The sequence below is a fragment of the Oncorhynchus nerka genome, linkage group LG10, assembly GCF_034236695.1.
Source record: "Oncorhynchus nerka isolate Pitt River linkage group LG10, Oner_Uvic_2.0, whole genome shotgun sequence".
Lineage (NCBI taxonomy): Eukaryota > Metazoa > Chordata > Actinopteri > Salmoniformes > Salmonidae > Oncorhynchus > Oncorhynchus nerka.
The window spans coordinates 80,451,138-80,468,547 of record NC_088405.1 but is presented as its reverse complement, the minus strand read 5'-3'; the positions used below and the strand labels follow the sequence as shown (position 1 = coordinate 80,468,547).

General features: G+C 41.8%; 1 protein-coding gene across 1 annotated transcript; it reads right to left on the bottom strand.

The window, feature by feature from the left end:
* Positions 1 to 64: 64 nt before the first annotated feature.
* On the bottom strand, positions 65 to 15,779 carry pou2f3 (POU class 2 homeobox 3). The gene is made up of 13 exons (XM_029671514.2): positions 15,643 to 15,779; positions 15,209 to 15,265; positions 10,751 to 10,785; positions 8,811 to 8,912; positions 8,359 to 8,470; positions 8,026 to 8,114; positions 7,464 to 7,640; positions 6,764 to 6,905; positions 4,439 to 4,572; positions 3,834 to 3,998; positions 3,527 to 3,566; positions 2,732 to 2,843; positions 65 to 2,491 (listed from the first exon to the last, which is right to left on the bottom strand). The coding sequence occupies exons 2-13, from the start codon at positions 15,255 to 15,257 to the stop codon at positions 2,449 to 2,451; spliced, it is 1,200 nt and encodes a 399-aa protein (XP_029527374.1). The 5' UTR covers positions 15,258 to 15,265; positions 15,643 to 15,779; the 3' UTR covers positions 65 to 2,448.
* Positions 15,780 to 17,410: the final 1,631 nt, after the last annotated feature.

Here is a 17,410-nt window from a genome sequence, read left to right as displayed (position 1 = left end):
GAAACACATTGCAGATGGCAAAACGTGATACGCTTCTGAAATATTCCTTAAAAAATACTAGTGCTGATTTTAAAATCTTTATTCTTTTTCCAAAGCTCTTTTCCCTCTATCATTTCGACTCATTTCACAACCTAAATATATTTAAGCAAACATGATATACAGTTGAAGTCGGAAGTTTACATACACTTAGGTTGGAGTCATTAAAACTCGTTTTTCAACCACTCCACAAGTGTCTTGTTAACAAACTATAGTTTTGGCAAGTCTGTTAGGACATCTACTTTGTGCATGACACAAGTATTTTTTCCAACAATTGTTTACAGACAGATTATTCCACTTACAATTCACTGTATCACAGTTCCAGTGGGTCAGAAGTTTACATACACTAAGTTGACTGTGCCTTTAAACAGCTTGGAAAATTCCAGAAAATGACGTTACGGCTTTATAAGCTTCTGATAGGCTAATTGACATCATTTGAGTCAATTGGAAGTGTACCTGTGGATGTATTTCCAGGCCTACCTTCAAACTCTTTGCTTGACATCATGGGAAAATCAATAAAAATTGCCAAGACCTCAAAAAAATTGTAGACCCTGGAAAGTCTGGTTCATCCTTGGGAGCAATTTCCAAATGCCTGAAGGTGCCACGGTCATCTATAAACACCATGGGACCACGCAGCCGTCATACCGTGTTCTGTCTCCTAGAGATGAACGTACTTTGGTGCGAAAAGTGCAAATCAATCCCAGAACAGCAGCAAAGGACCTTGTGAAGATGCTGGAGGAAACAGGTACAAAGTATCCATATCCACAGTAAAACAAGTCCTATATCGACATAACCTGAAAGGCCGCTCAGCAAGGAAGAAGCTACTGCTCCAAAACCGCCATAAAAAAAGCCAGACTACGGTTTGCAACTGCACATGGGGACAAAGATCGTACTTTTTGGAGGAATGTCCTCTGGTCTGATGAAACAAAAATAGAACTGTTTGGCCATAATGACCATCATTATGTTTGGAGGAAAAAGGGGGAGGCTTGCAAGCTGAAGAACACCATCCCAACCGTGAAGCACGAGGGTGGCAGCATCATGTTGTGAGGGTGATTTGCTGCAGGAGGGACTGGTGCACTTCACAAAATAGATGGCTTCATGAGGAAGGACAATTATGTGGATATATTGAAGCAACATCTCAAGACAGCAGTTAGGAAATTAAAGCTTGGTCGCAAATGGGTCTTCCAAATGAACAATGACCCCAAGCATACTTCCAAAGTTGTGGCAAAATGGCTTAAGGACAACAAAGTCAAGATATTGGAGTGGCCATCACCAAGCCCTGACCTCAATCCTATAGAAAATGTGTGGGCAGAACTGAAAAAGCGTGTGCGAGCAAGGAGGCCTACAAACCTGACTCAGTTACAACAGCTCTGTCAGGAGGAATGAGCCAAAATTCACCCAACTTATTGTGGGAAGCTTGTGGAAGGCTCCCCAAAATGTTTGACCCAAGTTAAACAATTTATTAAAGGCAATGCTTCCAAATACTAACTGAGTGTATGTAAACTTTTGACCCACTGGGAATGTGATGAAAGAAATAAAAGCTGAAATAAATCATTCTCTCCAATATTATTCTGACATTTCACATTCTTAAATAAAGTGGTGATCCTAACTGACTTAAAACAGGGAATTTTTACTAGGATTAAATGTCAGGAATTGTGAAAATCTGAGTTGAAATGTATTTGGCTAAGGTGTATGTAAACTTCCGACTTCAACTGTATAAAAATACAAACAGTAGGCAACATCATTATTTAGATTGCTGTCTGGCATTTTAATATATACACCTTCGCACATTTATTCTCACACCTGAACTCCTGATGAATATCAAAGGAAATGGGCAAATTAACCGCACTGTAAACATTCATGGGCAGTTAAATTCAATCCAACTCATACAGCTGCATAGGCTACATAGTGGCATACAGACATACTGTATCTTATTTTCCGGTGGTCAAATGAAATTGCAGTGATTTGGACTGTAAAGTCAAAACTTTAGAGTACAGTACTGTAAAATGCCAGGTAGACGCTGTTGAGGTCATATTGATCCAGTTGTCTGAATAAGCCACAGGTGCGTGGGCAGTAGTTTAACAGTTGCTGCGTCAACATATTCTAACGGCAGGTTTAACAGAATCCGTCCCTGACTCTGATGTTCCTATTCTTTTTTTTGTTGCTTCCAATAGTTTTACTCTTATAGATAATGTAGGCTCAAATTCAGTTTGTGCCTCATATGACCTCAGAGGTGCCCTAAACTGATGCTAGAAATATTGATTATGACATTTCACATTTAATTCCAAATGCATAGAGTTTCTCAATAGAATTTTAAAAGGTCTTCACGTGTTTCTGCTGGTTTGTATCTATTTCTGTTTCCATTCATTGACATCAATAGTTTTAGTTCTCTTCCACAACAGGCAGGCTTTCTCAGTGGTGATAGGATGTAGGGTTCCATGTGCGATACCACGACCTGTAACGCAAAGATAACAGGTTCATCTCTCATCTGTACAATACCAAGTTGCCAAATACAGTGTTAGACTAATTCTGTGTATCTCCCAAATGGCACCCTATTCCCCATGTAGTGCACTACTTTTGTCCAGGACCTATAGGGCTTGTGTAAAAAGTAGTGCACTATATAGGTAATGGGGTGCCATTTGGGATATAGACACTGTTCACATGTCCTTGGCTGTGGTGAGCAAGTGTCCCCTACCCTGGTGAGCTGAAGGACTGGTTGACCTGAGAGGTCAGAGCAGCGGAGCCAGACCGGAGTGTTCCAGGCGAAGGCCCACGACTAGGACTATTGGGAGAGGAACTCGATGACACTAGAGCACAGAGGAATACACTCAATTTAACATGCACACTGAAGAAAGCTTGAAACTTCATACAGTGAGTTTCATATGGAGGAAGGTTTTATAGGTTATTTCTCACACTGTGTCGATTTCACAGAAAATGTCTATCCCATTTACTTTTTCTTAAATACAGGTCTTTAGTACTACAGACTATATGAAGTAGTCTTAAATACAGGTCTTAAGTACTACAGACTATATGGAGTAGTCTTAAATACAGTTTTTAAGTACTACAGACTACAGTGGGCCAAAAAAGTATTTAGTCAGCCACCAATTGATACAGGTAACGAGTGGAGGACAGAGGAGCCTCTTAAAGAAGAAGTTACAGGTCTGTGAGAGCCAGAAATCTTGCTTGTTTGTAGGTGACCAAATACTTATTTTCCACCATCATTTGCAAATAAATTCATTAAAAATCCTACAATGTGATTTTCTAGATTTTTTCTTCTCATTTTGTCTGTCATAGTTGAAGTTTACCTATGATGAAAATTACAGGCCTCTCGCATCTTTTTAAGTGGGAGAACTTGCACAATTGGTGGCTGACTAAATACTTTTTTGCCCCACTGTATGTGGAGTAGTCTTAAATACAGGTTTTAAGTACTACATACTATGTGGAGTAGTCTTAAATACAGATTATATCAAGTACATATGGTTACACTTGCCTCCTGAAGCAGGAGGGCTGTATGATCTGGACGTGGATGCCTGAAACAACAGTTACATGATGGCTGGTGAGACAAAACACAAGACAATGTACTAAAAATGTGTTGTAGCATAACTATACATTCCTATCACACTACTCTTTCATTATACAACTCTTATCATAACAATGAGCATTATTTGAAAATATACTTTCAAACTGACTTGAAAATAGAGAGCTACTGTATGTATTCAGAGCTGGCCATTTCACCATCAGGAAGAAACATGCATAATTTAACCCAAAACGTTATAACTGAGAGATTTAAGGCTAACCATTCTGGAGTTGAAGTTGTGTGATTTCATTGGTGAGGTGGACACGGGGCAGTAGATCCTCTTCTGCTTCTGTCTGCGGTTACAGAACCACACCCGCACCACCTCCTTCTCCATAGACAGCTGCTCTGAGATCAGCATGATCTCCTCCGAGTTAGGCTTGGGGTTCTGAATAGAAATATTGGTATTAGGTTCTATAAGCATGCATGAGGTTTTATAATGTCTTGTAATAAGGCATATGATATGAAGCTGCTCTGAAATCAGTGTGATCTCTTCCGAGTTGGGCTTGGGGTTCTAAAAAGAAACGTTGGTAGCTAACACTGTAAAGACTGCAGACATAATGCGTATTACTTGTTATAAGCATGAATGAGCCTTTATAATGTCTTAATGCCATATCATATTGGTCAGCATTGCAACTAACTCAAATGGCTGCTATGTAGTCACTCAAGTGTCACAGCAATGTGCATTATGGTGGATTGTTTTGCTCCCTGGAAAGCATGGAAAAGTGCATTTAAATACGACTTATATCAACAGTTCCTAAATTATTTTTTGCATTTATGATTGGAAATGCAGGGGACAATATTAGAGGACAGACAGAGTTAACTCACGTCAAGGAAGCGTTTCTCCAGGGTGAGCTTTATGTTGGTTTCGATGCTTGTCCTCTTTTTTCTTTTCCTTCCATAGCCTTCCATCAGGGGGGGTAGAGAAACAGCATTGCTCATAGAGTCAGAGGGGCAATTCTCTGATTTGGAAAGAGCATGAACATGATTTACCAACGTACATTTCCTCTAAAATACATTTCCAGCCAATATAGCAAAATAAATATCCTCTTGACATAGAAACAGTGTGTAAAGACATGCAATGGCACATGATGTTAATGATTGAGAAATACCAAACCATCTACAAAATATACACTGAGTTTATAAAACATTAGGAACTGCTCTTTCCATGACATCGACTGACCGACCAAGTTAATCCAGGTGAAAGCTATGATCCCTTATTGATTTCACCTGTTAATATCACTCCCTGACCTTAGATAGCTGTTTTATTTCTCTATTTGGTTAGGTCATGGTGTGGTTTGGGGTGGGCATTCTATGTTGTCTATTTCTTTGTTGTTTTTGCCTAGTGTGGTTCCCAATCAGAGGCAGCTGTCTATCGTTGTCTGGGATTGGGGATCATATATAAGTTGTCATTTTCCGTTTGGGTTTTGTGGGGTGTTGTTTTCCGTTTAGTGTCTGTACCTGACGGAACTGTTCGCTTTCGCTTTTTTATTCGTTATATTTGTTTGAGTGATTCTTGACAATAAAGATCATGGACACTTTCCACGCTGCACTTTGGTCTCATTCCGACGACAGCCGTTACAGAACACCCCACCAAAAAAAGGACCAATCAGCGTGGCCAGGAGGAGCAGGGATCCTGGGCCCGGGAGAAAAGAGAGTGGAGGACATCCTGGACCTGGGAGGAGGTAATGGCAGGGGACAAGACCCTGCCATGGAAGCAGGCGGAGGCAGCGAAAGAGGAACGGCGACGATACGAGGAGTCAAGGCAACGACGGAAGCATGAGAGGCAGCACGAGAGGCATCCCCCCCCCCAAAAAAAATTGGGGGGCACACGGGGAGATTGGCGGAGGTAGGGTTTAGACCTGAGCCAACTCCCCATGCTTACCGTGGGGAGCGTGTGACTGGTCAGGCACTGTGTTATGCAGTGATGCGCACAATGTCTCCAGTACGCATTCATAGCCCGGTGCGCTCTGTTCCAGCTCCCAGCAGTTGCCTTGCTAGAGTGGGCATTCAGCCAGGACGGATTGTGCCGGCTCAGCGCTCCTGGCCTTCGGTGTGTCTCTTCGGTCCAGGATATCCTGCGCCAGCTCTACGCACGGTATCTCCAGTTCGCCAGGACAGCCCAATGCGGCCTGTTCCAGTTCCCCGAACTTGCTGTGCTACAGGGGGGAATCAGCCAGGACGCGTTGTGCCAGCTCTGCGCTCCAGCTCTCCAGTGCGCCTCCACGGCCCAGAATATCCTACGCCGGCTCTACGCACTATGCCTCCAGTGCGCCTTCATAGCCCAGTGCTTCCCGTGCCTGCTCTCCACACTCACCGAGCTGGAGTGGGTATCCAGCCAGGACGTGTTGTGGCAGCTCCCCGCACCAGGCTTCCAGTACGTCTCCTCAGTCCGGTGAGACCTGTTCCGGCTCCACGTACGAAACCTCCAGTGATGATCCATGGTCCGAAGCCTCCAGTGATGATCCATGGCACGAAGCCTCCAGTGATGATCCATGGCCCGGAGCCTGTAGTGATGATCCATGGCATGAAGCCTCCAGTGATAATCCATGGCCCGGAGCCTCTCGTGATAATCCAGTGACACGAAGCCTCCAGTGATGATCCATGGCACGAAGCCTCTAGTGATGATCCATGGCACAGAGCCTTCAGCGAGTGTTCCCAGCCCAGAGCCTTCAGCGAGGGTTCCCAGTCCGGAGCCTCCAGCGACGGTCCCCAGTCCGGAGCCTCCAGCGACGGTCCACAGTCCGGGAGCCTCCAGCGACGGTCCACAGTCCGGAGCCTCCAGCGACGAGCTAAAGTCCGGAGCCTCCAGCGGAGGTTCCCAGTCCGGAGCCCCAGGCGACAATCTGCAGTCCGGAGCCTCCAGCAGTGGTTCCCAGTTCAGAGCCTCCGGCGATGATCCACGGTCCGGTTCCTCCGGCAACGATTCACGGTCCGAAGTCTCTGGCGACGATCCACGGTCCGGTTCCACAGAAGCGGAGGGATTAGCATAGGGAGCGGGTGAAATCCCTGTGAAATGCTTTCGACACCTTGTACAGTCCATGCCCCGACGAATTGAGGCTGTTCGGAGGGCAAAAGCGGGGGTGCAACTCAATATTAGGAAGGTGTTCCTAATGTTTGGTACACTCAGTGTATTGTTATACTGTATAGTACCTGCGTCACTCAGCCATTTCTCAAGTAGAGGCTTCAGCTTGCACATGTTCTTGAAGCTTAGGTTGAGGGCCTCGAAGCGGGAGATGGTGGTCTGGCTGAAGTCATTCCCATACAGCTTCCCCATAGCCAGGCCTACATCACCCTGATACACACACACACACACACACAGTGAATATATTTGAATCTGATTATGGCAAACCTTCAAATTATAATCTCGTTTCAATCTACGTCATGAATTCAATACCTGTATTACATTATTAGTCTCCTTCAAGTGTGTTGACTACAAAAATGTTAAGTCACTTCACTCCTGCCTTTGCGCTATGTGTGTTTCAACAGTTAAATGATATCAGAATGAGCAAATACACCAAGTACAGAAGTTAGGTGGCATATCAGTAATCAGAGCCAGTGGCGGTAGCTTCAAGATTAGAGAGGCGTGCCAGTAACTGAAGGGTTGCCATTTCAAATCCCAGGACTGACAGGAAAATATCTGGTGGGATTGAGAATCACTATATTAGGTGCCACATATTGCCATTGTTCCCTTGTGCAAGACATTTAACCCCTAACCCGTTCAAGGGGCGCTGTTCTGTGGCATCTAGACACTTTTGTTATCAGTATTTGTGGTGTCTGGGGGGTTGGGAAAAAACATAAAACAGCAAAAAGATAAAGTTGTATTGTATTTTGAGCCAGTGGCCCTCTGTACCTGGGTGAAGCCCAGTTTGATGCGTCTCTGTTTGAAGGCCTTGGCAAACTGTTCCAACTCCTCCAGGTCACTGGCCTCGTCCTGCTGGGGGGGCCCCATGTGTTTGGGGACCTGCAGGTGGGACATGTCCAGGTGGCCTTCCATGGACGACGACGTCAGGCCCGACCGACTCATGGCCTTTAGGGAACACAGTGGTGAGGAGGAATACTGTTAAATGGGTGACGAAAGTAATTGTGGATATGTTTAGCCATGTGAAAATTATAGCAGTGTTAGAAACCTTTTTCATGCAAAAATGGAAAATGTTTGTGTCTTATGCAAATTTCTCTCTTCATAACTCCTCATATTAATATATTTGACTGATGTCATTGAAAGTTCTATGATAAATCCTTATCCCTCTCGTGGTCTGTCCTGTAAAGAGTTAATTTTGTTATCAAGTTCAAGGACCTGGATGCATGACCTGAAGTGTTGCCCTATTGTCTTCTCAGTAAACATGATACTTACATTTCTCTGCCTCATCCATATAGCTAATCATGTCAACTGGTGTAAGAAGTGGGATTTTTACCTGAGGTGTCAATGCTAACCCAGGCTGGTGCTGGAGGAGGCCTGACTGGCTCTGGGTGGGAAAGCTGAGGAGGTTCTGCTGCAGAAGTGCTACACAGGGGAAAAAAAGACTAATTAACACAATTTGTTTAGAGAAGTATAATAGATATTTTAACTTTCACACTTCCCACATTTTTCAGAAATCCTGTTTGAACGATTTCCAGTTGGAGGATTCTCTCCCTGCTTATTCTCTACTGATTTTATGAGTCCTCAAACTAGTGTAGCTAAAAATCCTGTGACTTTTGGGAAAGTTTCCAGAATATTGCAACCCTTTCATTTGATTGTCCATGTGTACCTTGGTGCCCAGTGTGTTGTGTCTGTGAGAGGAGGAAGGAGGAGGGGGGTGAGAGGTGGTGAGAGCCGGGCATAAGCACCAACTGCTGCATGGTGTGTGAGGAGGAGACTTCCTGTTGAAACAACAGAAACACAATCTTAGATTTTTCATTTATTTAACCTTTATTTATCCAGGTGAATTGTTGAGATACAATCTCTTTTGCAGGAGAGACCTGGATCCAAACCAAAAAACAACCATCCAAATGCCCTCATTACAGAATGACAGTTTTCTCCCATTAAATGATAAATAATTATAGCTTGACATGACATTAAACATGGGGCCAAGGGCTGTACATATCAAAAATATTAGGGTAGGAGTGCTGATCTAGGATCAGGTCCCCCCCATTAATATAATCGTATTAATTATGAACTTAAAAGCCTCTGATATATTGAGACAGAAGATGAGTAACCTACCCCTGATAGCTGGCCACCAGATATTAGGGCTCCTTGTGTCAGGTGACATGTCTTGTGTGATAAGACAGAATGGGGAGAGTCATTGAGGACCTCTGTCTTGATCTGGAAACCAATCACATCACAATATTTCTCACTTTTCTATTCCTACTTTTTGATGTTGCAATTGTCTTTAGAAGAATAACAGTACATAAACACAGTCTTGTCGTTTTCACTGGAAATGTGGATATCAATTGTGTGACCAATTGACGTAGAACAAATGTCAGCCTGGTTGTTCTATCTTGTCATCAACAGTATCAATGTTATTCCAACTCCGATCCTCCAGTACCCCCAACAGCCCAACTCCAGTCCTCCAGTACCCCCAACAGCCCATCTCCAGTACCCCCAACAGCCCAACTCCAGTCCTCCAGTACCCCCAACAGCCCAACTCCAGTCCTCCAGTACCCCCAACAGCCCAACTCCAGTCCTCCAGTACCCCCAACTCCAGTCCTCCAGTACCCCCAACAGCCCATCTCCAGTCCTCCAGTACCCCCTACAGCCCAACTCCAGTCCTCCATTAACCCCAACAGCAAACTCCAGTCCTCCAGTACCCCCAACAGCCCAACTCCAGTCCTCCATTAACCCCAACAGCCCAACTCCAGTCCTCCAGTACCCCCAACAGCCCAACTCCAGTCCTCCAGTACCCCCAACAGCCCATCTCCAGTCCTCCAGTACCCCCTACAGCCCAACTCCAGTCCTCCATTAACCCCAACAGCAAACTCCAGTCCTCCAGTATCCCCAACAGCCCAACTTCAGTCCCTCCAACAGCCCAACTCCAGTCCTCCAGTCCCTTCAACAGCCCAACTCCAGTCCTCCAGTCCCTTCAACAGCCCAACTCCAGTCCTCCAGTCCCTTCAACAGCCCAACTCCAGTCCTCCAGTCCCTTCAACAGCCCAACTCCAGTCCTCCAGTCCTTCCAACAGCACACATTTTTGTTGTAGCCCCGGACAAACACACCAGATTTAATTAATTGAGGGTTTGATGATTAGTTGACAAGTTTAATCAGGCGCTACAATAAAAATGCATACTGTTAGAGGTACTTGAGGACTGAAGTTGGGAAACTGTGTGTGTGCGTGTGTGTGTGTGCATATGTGTGCTCCTTGACCGGTTGGGTTAGGCTGCAGGACTTGTTAAACAAGATACAAACTCTGATAAACACCCTCCCCTCAGGCAGTGTAGTATGCAAATAACCCCCAGGACTAAAACAATAAACCTCCCTTTAACAATCTCCCATTGCCAAATGGATAGACATAGTTTAGGAATAACTAAACTAAGATAATAGGTTTTAATAAGAGGTGGACATTTTGAGGTATATAAAGAGTGGTGTGAAAAAATGTCATGATCTTAGTGGAACTGTCCAGCACACTTACAATAAGTGGTATTGAGTTCATGTAATATGACACTAGATGCTCTTATTACATGATTTCCACAGACTAGAGTACATTACCTTCAGTATTGACAATCACAATCAATATTTCTGTTACATGTACAAGACCGATCTTATTTACAATGACGGCCTACCCCCGGCCATACCCTAAACCGGACGTCACCGGGCCAATTGTGTGCCGCCCTATGGGACTCCCAATCACGGCCGGTTGTGACACATTCTGCAATCGAACCAGGGTCTGTAGGGACGCCTCTAGCACTGCGATGCAGCACGTTAGACCGCTGTGCCACAAGGGAGCCCATGTGGTATGAAGTAAAAATATATATTTTTAAATATAAAATAAATGATAAACATAGTTTTCCTGTAATGTCCTACTATTTACTCTCTAAGAATTTGTTCTTAACTGACATGCCTAATTAAATAAAGATTACATTTTTTTTAAATAAAGTTGCTCACAGTTCAATTCATTCCCACTTATGATCATCTGAAGTTAAAATGATGTGTTTTCTATACTCACTTGTCTGGTGAAGTCAATTCCATTTTGTTCATTGTCTGCAGGAGAAAGTAAATATAAATTATTAAACCGTCATAAATTACAATGTCATACCTATCCCCAAGAATATTATGGCCACATTGTGGTTTTCTGTTTATTAGAATAGGCCTACACCTGAAGTAGCGCTCTGGATAACATTATGGATGATTTTTGATAATTAAGATACAAAATTCAATAATAGGCAAATTGCTAACACTTTATAATAACTTTCATGAATAAGGTATAAATGCTTGTAAATATATATAAATAGTTGCTAAATTACCATACATTTGATAAATTATTATAAATTGTAATGCTCATAATACTTTTAATTGTTAATACATGTTTACAAATGATGTAATAGTTTATAAATAGTTTATGCATTTTATTTCACAAAAGTGTTATAAAGTGTTACAGGAAAACCACATATCGAGACGCCATGCCCACTGAAACTGAGAAGCCCTTGTGCCTCACAAGTGTGTCCTCAATTTGTAGGATAAAAATACACAAGATGTAGTTTATTTCGACAGTTTCTTGGCACTGACCATATATATCCTCATCAGGGCTATAGTGTAAAAAAATCCAACACAGCCATATGGATGATTCATCACCATATGGAGTCAATGATTACAAAGGTTATGATCACATTAACCCTTTTAAGATACTGGCACCCTCCCTACAACACAACGATGCCATACGAGACAGAGAGTTCAAAGGTCTGCTGTGTCAGGTAATCTTCCCTCATTTGAATTTCAAATAGGACCTCTGGGAGTTTGCGGCGAGTGATGTGCCTGCTCGACCCACAGTATGGAAATCTCCCCCCCACCCCCAGGCCAAACTTCCAGTATGGAAATGATGGTGCCATGCAAATCAGCTGCGTAGCCTTGACAACCTTTTCAGGCCTTTCCATTGTCATGTTTACAGACCCCCAGGTGCACTACACACATTGACTAACTCTAAACCCAGAACTATAATGGAACTGGGATAGCATTGGCAACACAGGATAGAACAAAACTTTGAACACTATGTATACTGTATTATTATTATTGTACTATCGTATTATACAGAATTGTCTGGCAGCATCCGTCCCCTTATGTCAGTTCAATCTCATTTTAACATTGGAAGGCTGGAGGGCTGGAGTTGATCACGTTCTGCATTCGGTCCCTTCGCAACTTCGCAACAATTAATTCCCTTGTAATTCTAAAAGCTTTGATAAAAAGTGTCTTCTGATTTTGTTTCCCGTAATATACAGTACCATGGTTGATAATGGTTCACTTCTAAACAAATTAGGCCAAGTGTGACATCGGTATGAAGAATCGGGAGACAGACGCAGGAATGCGTAATAGGGTTTTTTATTTACCCAAATTACTGCGTGTTACGTAAAGGCACGGGGACGAAGACCAAACAAACACTATACAAAACACAGGGTTGAAACCCAAACAAAAGAGCAAGGAGTACCTCGAATAAATAACCAACAGACATTGTAACAATAATCGACAGGACAATGGTAAACCAAGGACACACTTGTACAATTATTAATCACTGGGAATAGTGGTCAGGTGTGCGTAATGAAAGTTCAGGAGGGATCCGTGACAGTACCCTGCACTAGCAGCGCAATGACACCGGCCTCGAGGATGATCACAGGAATGGAGTGCGGGTCGTTCAGGACCTGATGAAGCTGCCGAAGTTGTGGGATCGTCGGATGGACCAGTAGCAGTGGCGTCAGACGGACCGGTTGTGGCGGCGTCGGACGGGCCAGTTGCAGCTGCTGAAGTTGCGCAGCTGCCATTCCCGCTGTTTTCCTTAATGGTCGATTATTCTGTCACGTTGGTATAAAGGGTCGGGAGACAGGCTAGGGTTTTTTATTTCATGTAGTTCTATGTACTTTTGTGTGGATATAATTTTTTTACGGACCGTACATGGCGCTCCATCGCTCTATTTGTATGAAGTGTGTAAGGCCCTTTAGACCCTTAGACCAGCCCAGGCCACTGCCTGCATTATTCTAACCCTTATCCCGAAGAGACCATAAACCGTTAGTGCTTTCAAAAGTGCATTTGATTTGCACAGCAGCATATTCTAGATGATGGAAGGAGTTGACACTCAGAATAGTCTGTCTGGTTGCATGCTCTTGATGACTACTCAGATAGGTTTTCAGTATAAACTGAACAGATCATACCATGGGACTGCCAGTTTCTGAGTCGTGTCAACACCTTCCATCCAGGATACACTGCTATGGAAATCAAATGCACCTCTGAGAGCGTTATCTGAAAAGCCACTTTCTGCAATTAATCATTGTAATTATACAATAAAAATATATTGATAACTCAGCAAATAGACTCTTAATTCAGTTTCGGGAAAGAATGTCATCAAAAGATAAAGGTTGTAATATATCATACAATATCAATTAGCTTCTCAAAGGGACATTTTTCTATTTAACCTTAATTTACCTAGGCAAGTCAGTTAAGAACAAATTCTTATTTACAATGACGGCCTACCACAGCTAAACCCGGACGACACTGGGCCAATTGTGTACCGCCCAATAGGACTCCCAATCACGGTCAGTTGTGACCTAGCACTGAGATGCAGTGCCTTAGACCACTTGGGAACATATACAGAACTCTCTTTCTGACCTATATTTCATGCAGACCTTTCATTTACTTTTCAATTAGGGAGTCAAGTTGTTAGTTTAATTTTGGTTAAATGGTGTTGAAGAATAACACAATAAAACAATGAACCGCAAGCTGTGTGAAAAGATGCATGATATCATTGCTATCAGGGTAAAATTATTGTGATAATTTCCTCTCTGACCTGAGGGTCTTGTATAGTGTTGTGGCCATTAGTGTTAGATTATATGAAATCATATCTGGTGTGATCGTTAGTAGGATCATTTGAGGTGAAGTTGATTCAACATAAAAGGTTAAGGCACCCAGCTGCTGCTGCACTGACTTCAAGTTTACTCAACTCTGGGGCAGGAAAGTTCTACTAACATTAATTCCTACATTTTTTTACTTTTATTTAACTAGGCAAGTCACTTAAGAACAAATTCTTATTTTCAATGACGGCCTAGGAACAGTGGGTTAACCTGTTCAGGGGCAGAAAGACAGATTTGTATCTTGTCAGCTCGGGGATTTGAACTTGCAACCTTCCGGTTACTAGTCCAACGCTCTAACCACTAGGCTACCCTGTCGCCAAAGGTTTTATTCAGAATGTTTTCAAATTCTCCCAATTTTAAGTCCAGCCAACTTGGACATGTAACGTATTTGGACTTTTTCCAAGTCGTATGTTTTACAGTGATTTGCTTGAATGATAGCTGAGGAAAATGCATGATGGAACTTTAAAAGCCTATTTTGTCAGATTTTGTAAAAAAAAAATTTAAAAAAACTTCCATACACTATGCTGCTCTATCTGAATCCAAGTTCCACATTTTCATTTAGTTTGTTCTGTATTTTACCACCTTGTCCATGTCGCCTGGGGCTGTGACAACTTCTCTGCAAACAGCTTGAGGTACACACATTACATCCTGGTAGAGCCGCCAACCAACAGAATCAACACATCCAATTTTAGAAACACTTTCAGAAACACCTATTCCAGTTGTTGTTGGGGGGAGATGTTGGCTGTTGATAAGGTACTTTCAATCAGAAAGATTATACAGAGAAATAGTAATTCACTATTCACACTTAGGTAATCAACACACCCTAATGGCCCACTTATCAGCAACGGACTGTACAAGAAATGTTGAGACACATTTACACTGTTATTGATAAACACAGCCTATAGCTATCAAAACAAATGTCCAGACACACCATAACTTCCGAAATAAGGTTTTCCGAAATAATAAACAACCATAGCAATGTAAAACTTTCATTCTCAGCCTGGAGGCTACACATACTCTTGCATCCAAAATCCATGACAACATTTGAGTAAGAAAATCACACACACTAAAACATTTACTGTCAACAATTAGTGTATTATATTCAATGTTATTGGGGGTGTTCTGTTTCAGTAAATGTGTTTGTTTCAGTTAATCATTTCAATTAAAAAAGCAAAATTAGCTTATTTTTCAGTACAAATCTGTATGTAAGTATGTACCACAGATCCAGGGATACTAAGCACACAATGATTCCTCAGAGATATTATGTAATGAAAAAGTAATAATTAATAACAAAATCATATTGTGCTACTAAAAGCTATCAAATAAAGAAATGTTGAAATTAAATGTTTGTAGGGTAATCTTAACATAAGAATAAGCAGAAATGTCTTTCTGTAAGTTTATTTTGTTTTTAACACCACTATCACCAAGAAATACATTTAGCGGTGCGAAGGAGAAAAGTAAACATAATTTCCCAAGATATATGTCAATATATTTTTTTCTGATATGCCTGACAAGAGATAACGACAAACTGAGAAATTAAAAGTAGACATTGAAAGGTGAAACATCCTTACCTGCTTGTTCATGGTGAGCCTCTGAGTGTTCCACTCCGTCTGTGCTCATCTTAATATCTGTAAATGATAAATACTGCTGATTTTCCTAAAGGACTGTAACTTCGCTGGGACAATGCAGCACTCAGCTCTACCAGTAAAATGATATTGAGGTTATTCTAATGCGGCGTACTTTCAAATTTTCTCCCACATGTGATTGCTGTTATAATATTCATAAGTTGGAGGGTATCCCCATTCAGTATTCAGCACAGTTGCTCCAGCTCTCCTCCCTATCTGAACTCAGTCAAAACCAAATGGATCAAGTCAACAGACACTCACAAAGCATGGTGAAATGGCTTGACATTTTTTACTTTATATTACATTGAATATAAGAATTTAAAATGTGAACAGGTAATTTATAAATGTTTTATTTAAAAAAAAATATATAAATTACTTACCTGGATTTAACAATTGTTCCACTCACTGGTTTAGATAGCACTATGTGAATATGTCTCTTTTGTCTCTAAAAGATGCTGGTATTGGGATGGAAATGTATAATATCTACTAGTGGTCATCTGCATTTACCTAAGTGGGTTAGTGGAGGAAAATGCACCTTTTTCAGTACCGCACACAGGCAGATAGAGAGTCATTTGCATAAGTCTCTCGGTGTGTCCTATCCAGTCTCGTTTTATTTTTGCATAAAACAACAATGGGTTGACTGCGAACTTAGAAAAGTTGCTTTTCAGTGTGTGTGTTTGTATAAAGAGATGAATAAGCGGACAGCATGTTGCGATAATAACTTAGCATCAAATCAGGACAATTTGTGGAGAATAATAAGCTTTACATCATAGTTATTTGTTACTGTGGAACAAGATTGAAATCTACCATTGGGCAGACAAAATGGGCAGACCGCCAAAATGGGGACAATACATTATAGTACCTTTCATGAATCAGCTTTATTAAATAATCAATACATTTATATTTCATTATTTGTAAATATTTATAAACATGTGCATTTACAAGCGTTACAATTCATAAGCATGTATAACATTGTATTAATGTATAAACCATGATGACAGGTTTGGTTCAAGTGTATTCTCATCTGTTTCTATTCACTAAAAAATATTGTGCTAGCATGTTTTGAGAAGCAACAACCTCAGGTCTGTCTGCCTGAATGACATCAAAACATAAAGAAAAGATGATGCAACAACCATAGTTTAGATACTGGTTTAGTCTGCCTGAATGACATAGTCTGCCTGAATGACATCTAAGCATAAAGAAAAGAAGGCATGGGACACAAAGACCTTTATGCAAATGAAGTTGATCAAACTTAAGACACATAAAGATAAGATTTATGTCCAGAGGGAGAATGGCACAGATGACTGAGTAAACAGCTGATTACTCCTCTCTTTGGTTGGCTTGTTGAAACAGCATCTTCAACTGTCTTTCATGCCATTGGATACGCTCCTTCACACTTTGTTCCTACAGAAAGACAAACACACACATGCGTATGCACATACCATAGGTGAATTTACCATATATGGTAAATTCCTATATAAAATAAATAAATAAAACCCTATTTCGGCACACCCAATAATTACGATTGAAAAGTAAAACTGTGAGTCTATGATAGAAAGACAAGTGATGTAAAATGTATTATTTAGGCTAATATATTATTGTTGTCCACATCAAGTTCATAGACACTGATCAAACAACAATATTGTTAGGAAACAGGAAGTATGTTTTTAGGGCACAGGTAGACAGTACGCAACATGCAACAATTTCAGCGATTTTACCGAGTTACAGTTGATATAAGGAAATCAGTCAATTTAAATAAATTCATTAGGCCCTAATCTATGAATTTCACATGACTGGGAAGGGGCACTGCCATGGGTGGGCCTTGGAGAGCATAGGCCCACCCACTGGGGAGGGGAAGAAATTTGTTTTTCTATATGTGCACCACAAAATATAAATCTGGTCAAATGGTGCTTTTCATTAGCTGTCCGGGTGGCTGGTAGCAGACGATCCCGCACGTGATGAAGCTGGATGTGGAAGTCCTGGAGGCAAGCACTAGGCAGAATAAATTATTGGTTTCCTCAGTGCCTATGTGGTCCAGTTTTTACAGCCACTGACCCTGCCACACATAGGTCAGAGTCGACATGGGTTTGAATTCAGCCCACTGCCCTTTGACTCACAGATGTCTATTTTTGATGCATTAATTTTATG

Bases quoted from the DNA above. Each gene is read 5' to 3' on its own strand.
- pou2f3 (XM_029671514.2), bottom strand. From the start codon at position 15,257: ATGAGCACAGACGGAGTGGAACACTCAGAGGCTCACCATGAACAAGCA. The intron at 10,786-15,208 runs GTAAGGATGTTT...TTTCTCCTGCAG, and splicing joins GGCTCACCATGAACAAGCAG to ACAATGAACAAAATGGAATT. The intron at 8,471-8,810 runs GTAGGTTACTCA...TTGTTTCAACAG, and splicing joins CTGGTGGCCAGCTATCAGGG to GAAGTCTCCTCCTCACACAC.